The following is a 14,678-nucleotide window of genomic DNA, read 5'->3' on the forward strand; positions in this document are numbered from 1 at the left end:
TGATGTAGTCGCATGGAGGCCATGAACTCACGGTGATCCATCTCTGCCTCCCAAGTGCAAGGATTAAAGGTGTGTGTCACAATGTCCGGCTTCCAGCCCATCTTTTGAAAGGCGTTTATTGGTGTGTGTGCAAATGCATAGAAGTCAGAGGGCAACTATGACCTTCTGTGCTCTACCTTGAGAACAGGGTCTTTTGCAGCTGAGCCACGCAGCCCCCAGCCCCTCACTGGGATTTCTAGGCAGGAGCTCTACCACTGAGCCACACCCCAGCCCCTCCCTGGGAATTCTAGGCAGGAGCTCTACCACTGTGCCATGCCCCTAGCCCCTCACTGGGAGATTCTAGGCAGCTCTACTACTGAGCTATAGTCTTACTAACTCACTAAACTTGTGAATGCTCTTATCCAGCTCATTGATGTGGGTGGGCAAATATACCACTTTGCATGTCCAGGTGACTTTCACACACCCCCCTTCTTCCTCCCATTCCCCCCCCCCCCTCCAATATGTTCAAGTGCAAAGCCAGGTTTCCTGGGAGTCTGTCCCGTTAATGATTTTCCCTGCCTGTTCCTGTTGAGGTTCCTCACTGAGGACAAGGCATTCCATTCCCTGTGCCCCCAGCCCCGTGGAAGCCCTCCCATGAGCCCCTAACGCTTGGGTAGGAGATAGTTGGTGTCAAAGAACCAAGTTAAGACCTTGAGTGCACTCTTGAGCTAGGGGTCGAAGTTGTGTTTGGGGGAGCTGGAAAGGGTACCCCACAGAGAGAGGCAGCTGACTGCAGGGCTCCTGCACCTGTCACAAGCTTTATTGTCCATATGAGGGACTAGCCACACTTCCACAATTCCATCGAGAGGGAGGGAGAGAGGGTAAGGGCTTGGAAAAGGGACGTCACTGAGCCACACCTTGGCAGCCACACCAGGCAGGCCGAGAGGCCTACGAATGCCAACGCTCTTGTAGGGAAATGGCTTCTTGCACACACACCTGCCACAGGCAAGGCCACCCTCCCCAACCCTCGGGGCTAGGGGGTGCTCAGACCCTCCTGGTTCCTTGTGGGGCCTTTGGCTGTTAAGATTTGACAAGTACCTCCTGTCTGTGCGTGGCACGAGGCTGCCCGACTTTGCTGGAACAAGAGCAGTATTCATCTCTGGGTTAGACGGCTAAAGTATCGATTCTAGGCTGTTAATAAAAACCACGTTGCGACGACTACCTAATACCAACAGGGGGTTGGAAGGAGGCCCAGTGGGATAACTCACTCCCTCCGGATTGGTAAGAGCACGAGTGCCCCCTACTGGCCGCTCATCGTGCTTGCAGAGAGGCCACATGGAGGGTTCCAGGACTTGTATAAAGCAATCCAGCTCAAGGGGGGCTCGAGGCCACCCTCTCTGGTCACAGGCGGAGCTGGGAGCTAGGAGCTGCCAGTGGCTTCGTGGGGGCAGGGCCCTCTGGGCTTGCAACAAACCCAGAGAGCCAGTTTGATTCTCCCCCTTCTCCTCCCCCCTCCCAGAAACAGCATGTGTTTGTTGAAAACATTGGCTCCAGGCTCTAAGTCAGGACTGGCTCAAGGTCGTGGTGGGAGGGAGAGTGAGGCTTTGTGAGCTCGACTAATGCTGTAGCGTTGTCTGCTGAGGCTGGCTGCACCTCAGCTGGGAGGTGTGTAAGCATGTTAGCCTGGTGTCAGGGAAGAGGGACCCTGTCCCCTGAGTCCTTGGGCCTGGCCCCTCCCTGGTCAGAGAGGCCCCTGGGACCTTGCACTACTGTGGAAGGAAAGTTGGCATGTGGGGTGAGATGCCCCCAGGACTGCCTTCACTTGGTTTATACCACAGATGAGTTTCCACTGGGCTCTTGAAAACCAACCGCACCTGTCCTTGGACAGTGTGCCCCCAAGAGAGGCTGAGCCCTGCTCTGCCCCTCAGAGGCCTGTGGGGGCCCTGGGGACTTCAGAAGGACAAGGGGGAAGGGAAGTACCCAGGACACCCAGACAGACCTCAGGCAGGGCAGCCCGTTGGAGGAAGAAAGGCCCAAGGGGATGCCTCAGCCTCCATAAATCAATTCCAGAAGGTTCTGGGAAGGCCCAAGAGAGGTTCCTTGGGCCAAGCCTTGCTGTACCGCTTTCTGTGGGAGCCTCTTGGTCCGGCAGGGGGTTTGGGTGAAGAATGTCCACGTGTGAGGACATTATGGTTACAAACACAGTCTTGTCTCTGAAGGGACACTCCTGGCTCGCTGCCAGGGCAGCCTGGCAGGGCTCTGGTGGGAACTGGCCACTCGATGGTGTCCCTCATGGTCAGTGTTTGTCCTAGGAGAGAACAAGAGTTTGATCAGCAAGGTTTTTGTGTGTGTTTCCATATATGCATGTGCAGGTGCATGTGAACAGCACATGTGTGTGCGTGTGTGTGTTTGTGTGTGTATGTGTCTGGAGGGCAGAGGAGAACTCGGATGTCTTCCTCCATTGTTTTCCCATAGGTTTCCTCCAAACAGAGTCTCTCGTTGAACCTGGAGCCGTAGTTTTCGGTCAGACTGGCTGATCAGCGAGTCCCAGTGATTCTGTCTCTGCTTCCTATGGGACTGTGGTTACAGGCATGCATGCATGGCTGCATCTACTCGTTTCCATGGGTGAGGGAGAATGGAACTCAGGGTGAAGCAGACTGTCTTGGGCCCTCATGCTTGCATGACAAGGACTCTTACCCACTGAGCCATCTCTCTAGTCCTTTCACTTTTTTTTTTTTTTTTAAATTATCCACCTATTTATTTGCAAGCAGAGAAAGAAGAGAGACACTGGCTGAGTGTGCCAGGGCCTCCAGCCACAGCAAATGAACTCCAAACACATATGCTACTTTGCGCATCTGGCTTTACATGGGTACTGGAGAATCAAACCTAGGTCGTTAGGCTTTGCAGGCAAGTGCCTTAACCGCTGAGCCATCTCTCCAGCCCCCTCACGTTGCTTTTTGAGATGGTCCGACTGAACCTGGAGCTCACTGACCCGCTTAGATTACCTAGCCAGCAAGTTCTGTCTTGGTGTCTCCAGCACCCGCCCCAGCCCCATGGCCTGCCCTATCTCCAGCCCGGGGTGCCAGTCCTGCCCTCAAATATCTGGACAAGGACTGGCTTCCTTGCCTTTGTCCCCAAGCCTGGTCCTCAGAGGAATGTGTCACAGGTAGAAAGACAGAAGGCACGCTGACTCTCTCTGTGCTCCAGCGACAACTGCCTGGATCACACTGCAAGCCATGGGCACAGCTGTTCCCAGACCAGGGGCTGTGCAGCAGGGGTAACACAAGGTGGATGCCTGGGACTGAGGACAGGGAGGAGGCGATCATGCTAGACACTTTCTCCAAGAAACCATGGGCCGAGGGCGTGGCTCAGTGGTAGAGCTCCCGCCTAGAATTCCCCAATAAGGGGCGGGGGGCGTGGCTCAATGGTATGATGCTTGCTCGCTTAGCAAGTATTAAGTTGCTCGGTTCCAATGTATTACCACGGGGGACGGTGGGTGGGGAAACAGGAAAGCAATACCATGGCTAGAGCCCTTCCTAAGCAACCTTGCCGGTAGGGGACTCAAAACACACACACACACACACACACACACACACACACACACACACAAAACTCCTTGTCCTTTTGTCTTTCAGTAACTTCTCGAGCTTCCTCAAAGGCCTGCAGTTCTTACCTCCTGTTTGTGGGCTTTATCCGGGTGGTGGATACCGTCGGCAGAACCGGAACTACCGAGGTCTGTGAGGGATGGGGGTGCGGGAAGGGGAGGAGCCCCTCAGTAGGTGGCCAGGGTGCAATTCCGCATCTACCCACTAGATGGCGATGTCTTCCCAACAGCACCAGCCAAGCTCCGAAATCCCAACCCCTTACAAGAGGGGTGCTGCCTCGTTCCGCACCCCGGGTTCCCAGGTCACGGTTTTCTCCTCCTCCTCCTCGACGTGGGGGCTCCCCATGGCGCTTACCTGGGCCGGGTCGGAGCATCCCCTTAGGGCCTCCACGAGACTCTCCACCTGCTGACCCTGGTCCAGGGCGTCCCGTAGCGCGTCTTCGGTGCTGGCCAGCTGATGCTGCAGCCGGAGCAGCTCCGGGGCAGAGGCCGGGTCGATGAGGGAGTACCGCCGCCGCTCCGATAGCGACTTCTCCTTATCCTGGGGACAAGGGGGCGGGTGAGAGGGACATGCACACACAGGAACACGCGTGGGTGGCCCCACCTCACCTCTGGGTCAAACCTGGAGATTCCCCTGGTGTCCCTTAAGCTTCCCTCCCGGCTAAGGCACCTGGCCTTGCCTTCCCAACATGGCCTCATTTCCACCCTCTTCGTTTTTTTTTTAAATTATTTCAAGTTTTAAAAAATTTGTTTATTTATTTTTACTTGAGAGAGAGAGAGAATGGGTGTGCCAGGGCCTCCAGCCACTGCAAATGAACTCCAGACGCATACATCCCCTTGTGCATCTGGCTTACGTGGGTCCTTGGGAATGGAACCTGGGTCCTTTGGCTTTGCAGGCAGACGCCTTAACAGCTAAGCCATCTCTCCAACCCTTATTTATTTATTTTTGAGGTTTCACTCTAGCCCAGGCTGACCTGGAATTCACTATGTAGTCTCAGGATGGCCTTGAACTCACAGCGATCCTTCTACCTCTGCCTCCGGAGTGCTGGGATTAAAGGCGTACACCACCACACCCAGCTCAGTCTTCATTTTCAAGTCCCGGAATCGAGAACACCTCTCCTTGCATCCAAGCACCCTGAGATGCACCTGCTGGGCTGGCCTCCTTGCTTCTACCCCAGGCTGGGGCTCAAGCCCTCCATCCAAACCTTCCCATCATCCCACATCCTCCTACCTTCACGTGGCTTCTAATCTCTTCCCCCCCCCCCCCCAACAAATTAGAGTGCTGAGAAGTTAACTAGACCAGTCTGGGCTCTAGGGTTATGGCTGTGAACCTAACACCTCACTTGTCTAGAATAAAACTTCTGGGGAGGAGAGATGGCACAGCAGTTTAAGACACTTGCCTGCAAAGCCAGAGGACCCAGGTTTGATTTCCTAGTACCCACATAAAGCCAGATGCACAAGGTGGTGCATGGAGTTCCTTTACAATGCCTAGAGGCCCTAGAGTGCCCATTCTTTCTCTTTCTCTCTCTCTCTTAAATAAATAATACTTTTTTTCAAGGTAGGGTCTCACTCTGGTCCAGGCTGACCTGGAATTAACTATGTAGTCTCAGGGTGGCCTTGAACTTACAGTGATCTATTTTATTTATTTATTCTATTTTATTTATTTATTTATTTTTGTTTATTTTTATTATTTACTTGGGAGAGAAGAGAGAGAAAGAATGGGTAGGCCAGGGCCTGTAGGAAAAAACCCCCACAGGGGGTCCCCACGCTCTGCCCAGATAAGGCGACACCCCCAAATCACTCACGAGAAGCGGTCTTGATGCAAACTGCAAGAGGATTTTATTCCAAGCGCGCTGGGGCCCACAGTCACACACCTCACAAGGGTAGAGGACTGCAGAGCCCCGAATGCAGGAACAGGGCAGTTTTTATAGGGTTTCTAACAAAGCCTGTGTATTAGACCAATCATTATTTAATATTAGGAGCCCCTGCAGGGTGTTAGCCAGTCAGTTTGTGCCACCCCACAGTTTCTAAGCCAATTAGTTTACTTTGCTCAAGCCCCTCATGGACCAATCACTCTCTTATGACCTTGGTGGTCAGCGTTTGCGCAGGTCCTTAGGTGGGAGTAGCAGAGTGTGGTACCAGTCTCCTGTGACCTTGGGGGTCAGCACTTGTGCAATTCCTTAGGTGGGGGTAACAGAGTATGGTATCAGCCTCCTATGGCCTTGGTGGTCTGAGGCAGGCTGCTACAGCTTATGGTGCAAGTTACTAAGGCTTACAGTGTGGGCTATTAAGGCTACTAAGGCTTACAGTGTGGGCTATTAAGGCTTATGGTGCAGGTTATTTACAGAACTAAATAAGTGGTTTACTTTATTACTTATTTCCCATCCTTGAGGGCTATCTCATGCCCTTTTTACCTAGTTTTATATTAGGAGTGGGCTCTGATATAATGAGAAGAGGGATTCTTTACTTGCTTCTAACAGAGAGTAAAGCCTGGAGTTTGAGATATGCAGGGGGGCCCGCTTAAGCTCCCTTTGGAGCGTGATAGTATTTCTAAGCTTCTGAGTTCTTGGGCCTTTCATTTCCCACTTCTTCTCTTGTCAATAGTTCTAATCCTAGAACTTGGAAAGACTAGACATAATCTTCCTCTCTGCTCTGAAGGCCCTTATATTGTTGTCTAAGTACCATGATCTGGACCGCACTCACTCGTTCTCTAACAAAAGTAAAAATCTTATTAAGTATGCAAGGCCCAACTGAAAGCATCAGGAGCAAAACCATTAGGGGTCCCATCAGGGTGGAAAGCAGAGTAGTCATCCAGGAGGACTTGTTAAACCATCCTTCAAACCATCCTTGGTCAGTTTCCCTCTCCCTTTGACGCTTTTCTAGTCTTTCTCTGAGCTTGCTCATGGAGTCTCTGATAGCTCCTGAGTGATCTACATAAAAGCAACATTCTTCCTTTAAGGCTGCACATAATCCACCTTCTTTTAGGAATAGTAAGTCTAATCCCCTCCGGTTTTGTAAGACCACTTCAGATAAGGAGGTCAGGGACTCCTCTAGATTACTAACAGATTTCTCCAAAGCTTGGAGATCCTCATTTATGACAGCATGTAGTTCACCAAGCCCTCTTTCTAATTGTTGTGGTCCCGTGACCAGGGCTGTGGTCCCCGTCCCCACACCGGCAGCTATCCCTAAGCCAAGTATGACTGCTAGGGTAAGGGTTACAGGCTCCCTTTTGGATCGGGTGGGATGGTAGTCATATTCGTCGATGACTACTTCCTCAGGATGGTAGTAAACCCGGGGGACAAGCTGGACCATTATACAGAAATTTTTGGACGGGTTAAAAACTGAAGTAGAAACACAGGGAGTCAGCCCAGTATCACATGCCCACCACCTGTTATACCCTGGCACGAGATATTGGTTGTCTGAAGGCTGACTATAGGTCAGAGTAACATTACAAAGATGTTGGTGGGATGGGGGGGCCTTCCCTATACATGCCCCCCTTCCTGAGACCTCGGGGAGAGTCAACTTGTTTTTGGTCCCCCATGAACATCGGCTATTATGTTCTTTAGTTATATTAAACTCTCCCATAGTCGCCATCCCCTCATAGTAGGGTGGTCCTGAGGATAAACAAAGCCAGCAGGCAGAGGTAATGTTGGGGTTGGTGGCATTTATGGCGAGGAAGGCCCCTTGGATTAGGCTAAAAAGCCTCTGTCCTGTCCCGTGTGGGGCTTCCGAGAGTGGGCTAGTCAAGGGCGTTCTAGTAGTCGTTATGTGATGGGCCTTGGCTGCCATTGTGGGTGGGAGCTTGGGTAATGCTACTTTAGGGGGTCCCTGTTCTACTAGAACTTTATTAGGTCCTACTGGTCTAGGGGTGGGAGGCTCTATCTTCAGTCGTATAGTAAAGGTCAGGCCCTTATCCCATCCTGTCATATAAAACCTGAGTCCCCAAGTTTTTCCTTTTATCCAGTCTCGGGACTCTCGACCTTGGGGGGTGAAAGAGATGCTGAGAGGAACTGCTTTTTTCCCATCTAATCCTTCCTGCACAGTAATCAGGTCCCAGGAGGAAGCTGGGTGCCAGTAGGTATTACCTGTAGTTTCACAACCCCAGTGTTTACAGTAGAACTCTTTTGTCCCTCCATAACTTCGTTTAGAAGTTCGGGGGCAGACATAAAATGGGGTATGCTGTATCTTACGTTGGGTTGGCCCAGAGCTGCACCCCGGGTTGTCTGCCATATATTGACCTTGGGAGATGACCCCTTGTGTGAGTGCCTGCTTTGCCACATGAGAGTGGACTTCTCTAGAGACCTTCTCTGGGGTGAGCTCTGGGATATCCCAAAATTTTATCCCGGCTACCAGGGCACAGATGTCTGGGGTCAGGACAGGCCATCAAGTCCAGGGGGGCGCTTTCCTAGTTGTAGTCTATATTATATCCCCCATTTGAGAAAGCACTTGTCAAGTCAACTTTTGGGGGGCATGGGGATTGGAGGCATCACCTAGCTGGAGAAGGAGAAGCCACACGGTGAAGCCTGAGTTTAAGGGGATTGTCTGTCCTCTCGGCTTGTCATTCGGGGCCCGGTGGCGGAGCAGGCTTGACGTGAGATGCATGGATCCAGGCGGGTATTCCTTCAACTTTCACGGCCGTTGGAGTGGTCAGTAGGACGAGGTAGGGGCCCTTCCACCGAGTCTCAAGGTTTCCTGCGCGGTGACGTCTGACATAGACCGAGTCTCCCACCTGGAAGCGATGTGGGACCTGTAAGTCTCCTTCTCCTGAGTAAGCCTCCCGGAGTCGCTTCCACGCTCGTTGTCTCACCCACTCGAGCGCCTTGAGCCTAGAGAACAGAGGCTGGGAAAGCGGCACATCAGTACAATGTACAGAGGTTATTTCTATCAGTGGAGGAGGCCCCCCATATAGCAATTCATAGGGGGTCAGTCCAAATTGTCCGGGTGTGTTTCTAACCCTAAAGAGCACAAAGGGTAGGAGAGCTATCCAATCATTAGCGCCAGTCTCTGCGGTCAATTTGGTGAGGGTCTCTTTAATGGTTCTATTTATCCTTTCTACCTGTCCTGAGCTTTGGGGTCTGTATGTACAATGTAATTTCCAATCAATCCCCAATACTTTGGCCAGTCCCTGACTTACCTGGGCAACAAAGGCTGGACCGTTGTCTGATCCTATTACCTTGGGTATCCCAAATCTTGGGAAAATTTCTTCCAGTATTTCCTTAGCCACCACGGTTGAGGTTTCTTTCTTGGTAGGATAAGCCTCTACCCATCCTGAAAAAGTGTCTACAAAAACTAGTAAATACTTATTACCATACTTAGCCGGTTTTACCTCGGTGAAGTCCACTTCCCAGTGAGCACCTGGGCTGTCTCCCCTTAGCCTCTTCCCAGGAGGCATTCTTGAGGGATTAGCATTGACCATCTGGCAAGGTACACAATGCTTGACTACTAAGCCAGCTATCTCTGGCAACCTCAGAATATGGTAAGGAGACGTCTGCAGCAGTTTTTGTAGGTGTTTGACTCCCAGATGGGTTAGGCGGTGTATTTGTTGAACGTACTCTAGTCCCTTTGCTTGAGGTAGAATCTCTTTTCCCTCTGAGGTAAAACAGGCCCCCTCTGGAGTTTCAGAGAACTGGTCCAACTTTCTGACTTCTTGCCAGTCACTTGGGGTATATCGTTGCTCACTTTTTTGATTTTTTGACTTCTCAATTATGGGCAGAAGGTTGACCCCCTGGGCAGCCTGCTTGGCCACTTGGTCAGCCATCTGGTTTCCTTTGGAGATAAAATCTTTGGCTTTTTGGTGGCCAGGGCAATGTATAATGGCCAGTCTTTTGGGTAGATGTAGGGCTTCTAGCAAACTTAGAATTTCTTCTTTGTTTTTAATTTCTTTCCCTGCTGAAGTAAGTAGCCCTCTCTGTTTGTAGATGGCCCCGTGCACGTGTGCAGTGGCAAAAGCGTACCTGCTGTCCGTGTAGATGTTCACAGACTTTCCTTCAGCCAGTCGTAAGGCCTGTGTGAGGGCTATGAGCTCAGCTTTTTGTGCTGAAGTCCCTTCTGGCAGGCTGCTGGCCCAGACTGTTCGTGTCCCGTCTACTATTGCCGCCCCAGCCATCCTCTTACCTTCTACAATGTAACTGCTTCCATCCGTGAACCAGGTTAATGTTCCTCCAGTCAGTGGGACATCTGTGAGATCCTTTCGTATCCCAGTGTCCTCAACCAGCAGTTGATGACAGTCATGAGTCACTGTCTCATCAGTTTCTTCAGGCAGAAGAGTAGCGGGGTTGAGGATGGCAGGAGGGGCAAACGTTATCCTGTCGGTGAGGAGCAGGCTCTACCGGGGATGAGTATAATCGATATTCATCATCTAGCTGGAGGGTCAACACGGTGATGGGTCGACCTCCAGCAGACACTTCTGGTTTTTCTGATTTGAAAGAAATTTGAACACCCATCTTGGTTAATAAGTCCCTTCCAAGGAGGGGCGCTGGACATTCAGGAATGACTAAGAATGAGTGGGTTACCCGTCCCACTCCCAGGTCAACGGTTCTTCGGGTAGTCCATGAATATTGCCGTTGTCCAATAGCACCCAGAACCCAGGATTTTTTATCTTTTAGCCCTCCCATTGGTTCCAAAAGCACTGAATGTTCAGTGCCAGTGTCCACGAGAAATCTGACTGGCTTCCCCTCCACCTTCAGAGTTACCCTGGGCTCGGGGAGGGGCTCCGAGCCCTGTCCTCCCTAGATTTCATCTTCTCCAAGGGTTAGGACCCTAGGTCTTTTGCTGTTCTTCTTAGGGCAGTCTCTTGCCCAGTGTCCTTTCTCCTTGCAATAGGCACATTGATCTCTATCAAGTTGGGTCCTGTTGCCCAGGTTCCCTATCTGCCTAGGGCCTGTTCTAAACTTGTGAAAATTTCTCTTCCTTTTTCCTTTTTCTCTACCATTGTGGCCAGGATCCTGGTCAGATTTTTCTCTTGTCGTCTATTGCGCCTATCCTTTCTTTTTTCTCTTTCTCATGTCTCTCTTTACGTTCTTCTCTCTCTCTTTCTCTCCTTTGCTCCTTTTTCTCTTCTGTCTCCCTTTTGTAATATACCTTTTCTGCCTCTTTTACTAAATCACGTAGCTCAACTTCCTGTAATCCCTCCAATCTCTGAAGTTTCCTTCTAATATCAGGAGCTGACTGTCCTATGAAAGCTAATGTTATTGAGCCTTTTTGAATCTCAGAGGTGGGGTCAAAGGGTGTGAACCTCCTAAATGCTTTCATGAGCCTCTCAAGAAACATTGAGGGAGACTCCGTTGGCCCCTGCATCACCTCTCTTACCTTGGCCAAATTGGTGGGCCTTCTGGAGGCACCTCGGAGACCCGCCACCAGAGCCTGGCGATAGATTTTTAAGTTCTCCCTACCTTCAGCCGTATTGTGGTCCCAAACAGGGCGAGTCAGAGGGAACCCCATGTCTATCTCATGCTGCAGCTGCGTGGGCCACCCGTTGGCCCCAGGGACATTTTTTTGGCCTCTATTAAAATTCTCTCTCGTTCCTCGGTTGTGAAGAGAGTCTGCAACAGCTGTTGGCAATCATCCCAGGTGGGCTGATGAGAAAACATAAGAGATTCCATCAGCCTCGTGAGGCGTTGGGGTTCCTCTGAAAAAGGGGGATGGTTAGCTTTCCAGTTATAAAGATCTGCAGAGGAAAAAGGCCAATATTGCAGGGGTTGTAGTTGGCCCCCCAGCATGGGAGGACCTGCCTCGCGTAGCGGCAGTGTTACAATTCCATTTGCTCCCTCCGGGGTAGCATCTCTCCGGCTCCGCGTCCTTGCAGCCGGCCCTCCCATTTCCAGGAGCTCGGGAGGGGCAGAGGAAGGAAGCCTGGGCAAGCCTTGGGGCGGAGGCTCTGGGAGAAAGGGGGGCGGAGGCTTGGGAAGGGTGGAGGGTGGAGTTTCGGGAGGGGCGAGGGGTGAAGCAGTCACGCTGGAGCGCGGAGCTTCGGGAGGGGCAAGGGGCGGAGGCATGGGAGGGGCAAGAGGCGGAGGCATGGGAAAGGTGGAGGGCGGAACTTCGGGAGGGGCTAGGGGCGGAGCAGTCACGCCGGAGCTCGGAGCTTCGGGAGGGGCAAGGGGCGGAGGAATGGGAGGGGCAAGAGGCGGAGGTGTGGGAAGGGTGGAGGGCGGAACTTCGGGAGGAGCGAGAGGCCCTCCCTCAGCTCCTGGGACTAGGTAAGGGGGGGGAGGGGCAGGCTGAGTCTCCGGCCAAGCCGGAGGTTCCTCGATCTCAGGGTAGATGCGAGGGGGAGGAGAGGGTTTTTTTTCATTTTCAAGTCAGGACTCTGGAGCTTGAGTTCCTGGGTTTATTCAGCCACGGCCTGACCCACGGCGGGGGGTTGTCCACCAAATCCTTCCAGGTGAGGATATAAGCCTCTTGGTTGGGACGGGAGCCTGGTCCATTCTGAAAAATAATATCTTTAACGGCCAGAATAGTCTCAGAATTAAAGGTTCCTTCTGGTGGCCATCCGACCTCATAAGTTGGCCACTCAGAGGCACAAAACGTTTGCCAGGGTCTCCTTCTAACCTCAACTGACAAATTATGGGCCCTAGTTTTAACTTCAGTCCAGTGGTCAAGAGTCAAGCTAAGGGGCGTCGTCACCGTCTGTCCCATCTTAGAACTATAGACAAAGACACAAAGAACAACAACAACAACACACACACAACTGAGACCAACAAATCCAGATACCAGCGACCCGTCCGTGTCTTCCACAAGCAGGCAAAAGAATCGGACGGCCGCGGAGGAGGAAGCCTCCGCTCTAATAACAGCACCCGGTCTTCTGACTGGGTATAAGAGACTGCCAGGCGTCCCTGGGTCTCCTCACCTCCCAGGGCGTCCCCCAGGGCGGCAGCCTGTGATCCTCCTAGCACGTCTGCTGATCACGGTCCCCTGGCCCTTTAAGGCCCTAGAGGACGGCTGCAAATCAAACCGAGCCAAAAGCGCGCATCCCAGAAACCAGATACTCAGAACATAAACACCGGCCGGCAAACATTCATTCCAAAGGGGCCCGCTTACCTCCAAGTCGGTTCTCGGGTGGGTATGGGGGGGCCTTCAAATCCCGGACGAGCCCCCAATGTAGGAAAAAACCCCCACAGGGGGTCCCCACGCTCTGCCCAGATAAGGCGACACCCCCAAATCACTCACGAGAAGCGGTCTTGATGCAAACTGCAAGAGGATTTTATTCCAAGCGCGCTGGGGCCCACAGTCACACACCTCACAAGGGTAGAGGACTGCAGAGCCCCGAATGCAGGAACAGGGCAGTTTTTATAGGGTTTCTAACAAAGCCTGTGTATTAGACCAATCATTATTTAATATTAGGAGCCCCTGCAGGGTGTTAGCCAGTCAGTTTGTGCCACCCCACAGTTTCTAAGCCAATTAGTTTACTTTGCTCAAGCCCCTCATGGACCAATCACTCTCTTATGACCTTGGTGGTCAGCGTTTGCGCAGGTCCTTAGGTGGGAGTAGCAGAGTGTGGTACCAGTCTCCTGTGACCTTGGGGGTCAGCACTTGTGCAATTCCTTAGGTGGGGGTAACAGAGTATGGTATCAGCCTCCTATGGCCTTGGTGGTCTGAGGCAGGCTGCTACAGCTTATGGTGCAAGTTACTAAGGCTTACAGTGTGGGCTATTAAGGCTACTAAGGCTTACAGTGTGGGCTATTAAGGCTTATGGTGCAGGTTATTTACAGAAACTAAATAAGTGGTTTACTTTATTACTTATTTCCCATCCTTGAGGGCTATCTCATGCCCTTTTTACCTAGTTTTATATTAGGAGTGGGCTCTGATATAATGAGAAGAGGGATTCTTTACTTGCTTCTAACAGAGAGTAAAGCCTTGAGTTTGAGATATGCAGGGGGGCGCGCTTAAGCTCCCTTTGGAGCGTGATAGTATTTCTAAGCTTCTGAGTTCTTGGGCCTTTCAGGCCTCCAGCCACTGCAAACAAACTCCTGATGCATGCGCCACCTTGTGCATCTGGCTTAGTGGGTCCTGGGGAATTGAGCCTCGAACCAGGTTCCTTGGGCTTCACAGGCAAGTGCTTAACTGCAAGGCCATCTCTCCCAGCCCTATTTTATTTTTATTTTTTAAGATTTATTTTTATTTACTTATTTGACAGAGAGAGAGGGAGAGAAAGAGAGAGAGAGAGACAGAAATAAGCAGGTAGAGAAAGAGAGAGGGAGAGAATGGGCACGCCAGGGCCTCTAGCCACCGCAAACAAACTCCAGACGTGAGCACCCCATGGTGCTGTGATTACAGGAGGTCATCACTGTGCCTAGCTGATGAGGCACTGGGGATCGGACCCAGGGATTCATGTATGCTAGATGTGGTAGTTTGAATGGATGTCCTCCCACCCAGCAGATTGAGGATTTATTAAAGCTTGAAACTTGGCTGCAGGTGGTGTCACTGTGGGCAGATCCTAAGGTCCAGTCCTATGTTTGGGGTGGATCTGGAATTCTATCATCTAAGGTGTGCAGAGTGCTTGAGCTCTGCCTGGGCTTCCTGGAGTGGGCTGGCTTGCGGTGCTGGCTGTGGTATTTCTCTCCGCGTGGACCCGTGAAAGGGGGCCAGCTTCTTCCTCCGTTAGGGAACTTCCCCTGTATATGTAAGCTTCAAATAGTCTGTTCCTCCTGTAAATTATGCCTGGTTTGGAAGTTCATCCCAGCAACGTGTGGCTGGCAACCACACTAGGCAAGCACTTTACTGACTGAGCCACATCCTTGGTCCCCTAAGAGTTCTTGATTGTCACTCCCTCCTCTCCAGCCTGTGGACACCCCCAAGGCTGAGCCCCATTTCTTTCAATCTCCCCCACAGGGTAGAGGACAGGAGGCCTAATGGTCCCAGGTCCCACCTCACCCAAACGTTGCGGCTGGCCATGGAGGAAGATGGAGGAGACAGATGGCTTTGTCTTGTGCTACCAATGTGACCACCTGTCTCCATCCCACACGTGCAGACCTAGCTGAAGGCCAGGTTCCCATTTCCAGTAGAGAAGGAACCTCCCTTGGCATCTGGAAACCTGGGGCTGGAGGAGGCTTGAACGTCCTCTTCGTGAGTGTTGTGCCACGACCCCTGACCAGGA

The 14,678-nt window shown here is 51.9% G+C and overlaps 1 protein-coding gene across 1 annotated transcript in view; it reads right to left on the reverse strand.

Moving 5' to 3' along the window:
• The window catches only part of LOC123458673 (CAP-Gly domain-containing linker protein 2-like), a 116,195-nt gene that overhangs the window by 47,629 nt on the left and 53,888 nt on the right, over positions 1–14,678 (reverse strand). The window contains 2 exon segments of the mRNA XM_045143523.1: positions 3,653–3,714; positions 3,935–4,124. Of these exon segments, the coding sequence (XP_044999458.1) occupies positions 3,653–3,714; positions 3,935–4,124 (252 nt within the window).

Source organism: Jaculus jaculus, chromosome 2 (assembly GCF_020740685.1).
Source record: "Jaculus jaculus isolate mJacJac1 chromosome 2, mJacJac1.mat.Y.cur, whole genome shotgun sequence".
Lineage (NCBI taxonomy): Eukaryota > Metazoa > Chordata > Mammalia > Rodentia > Dipodidae > Jaculus > Jaculus jaculus.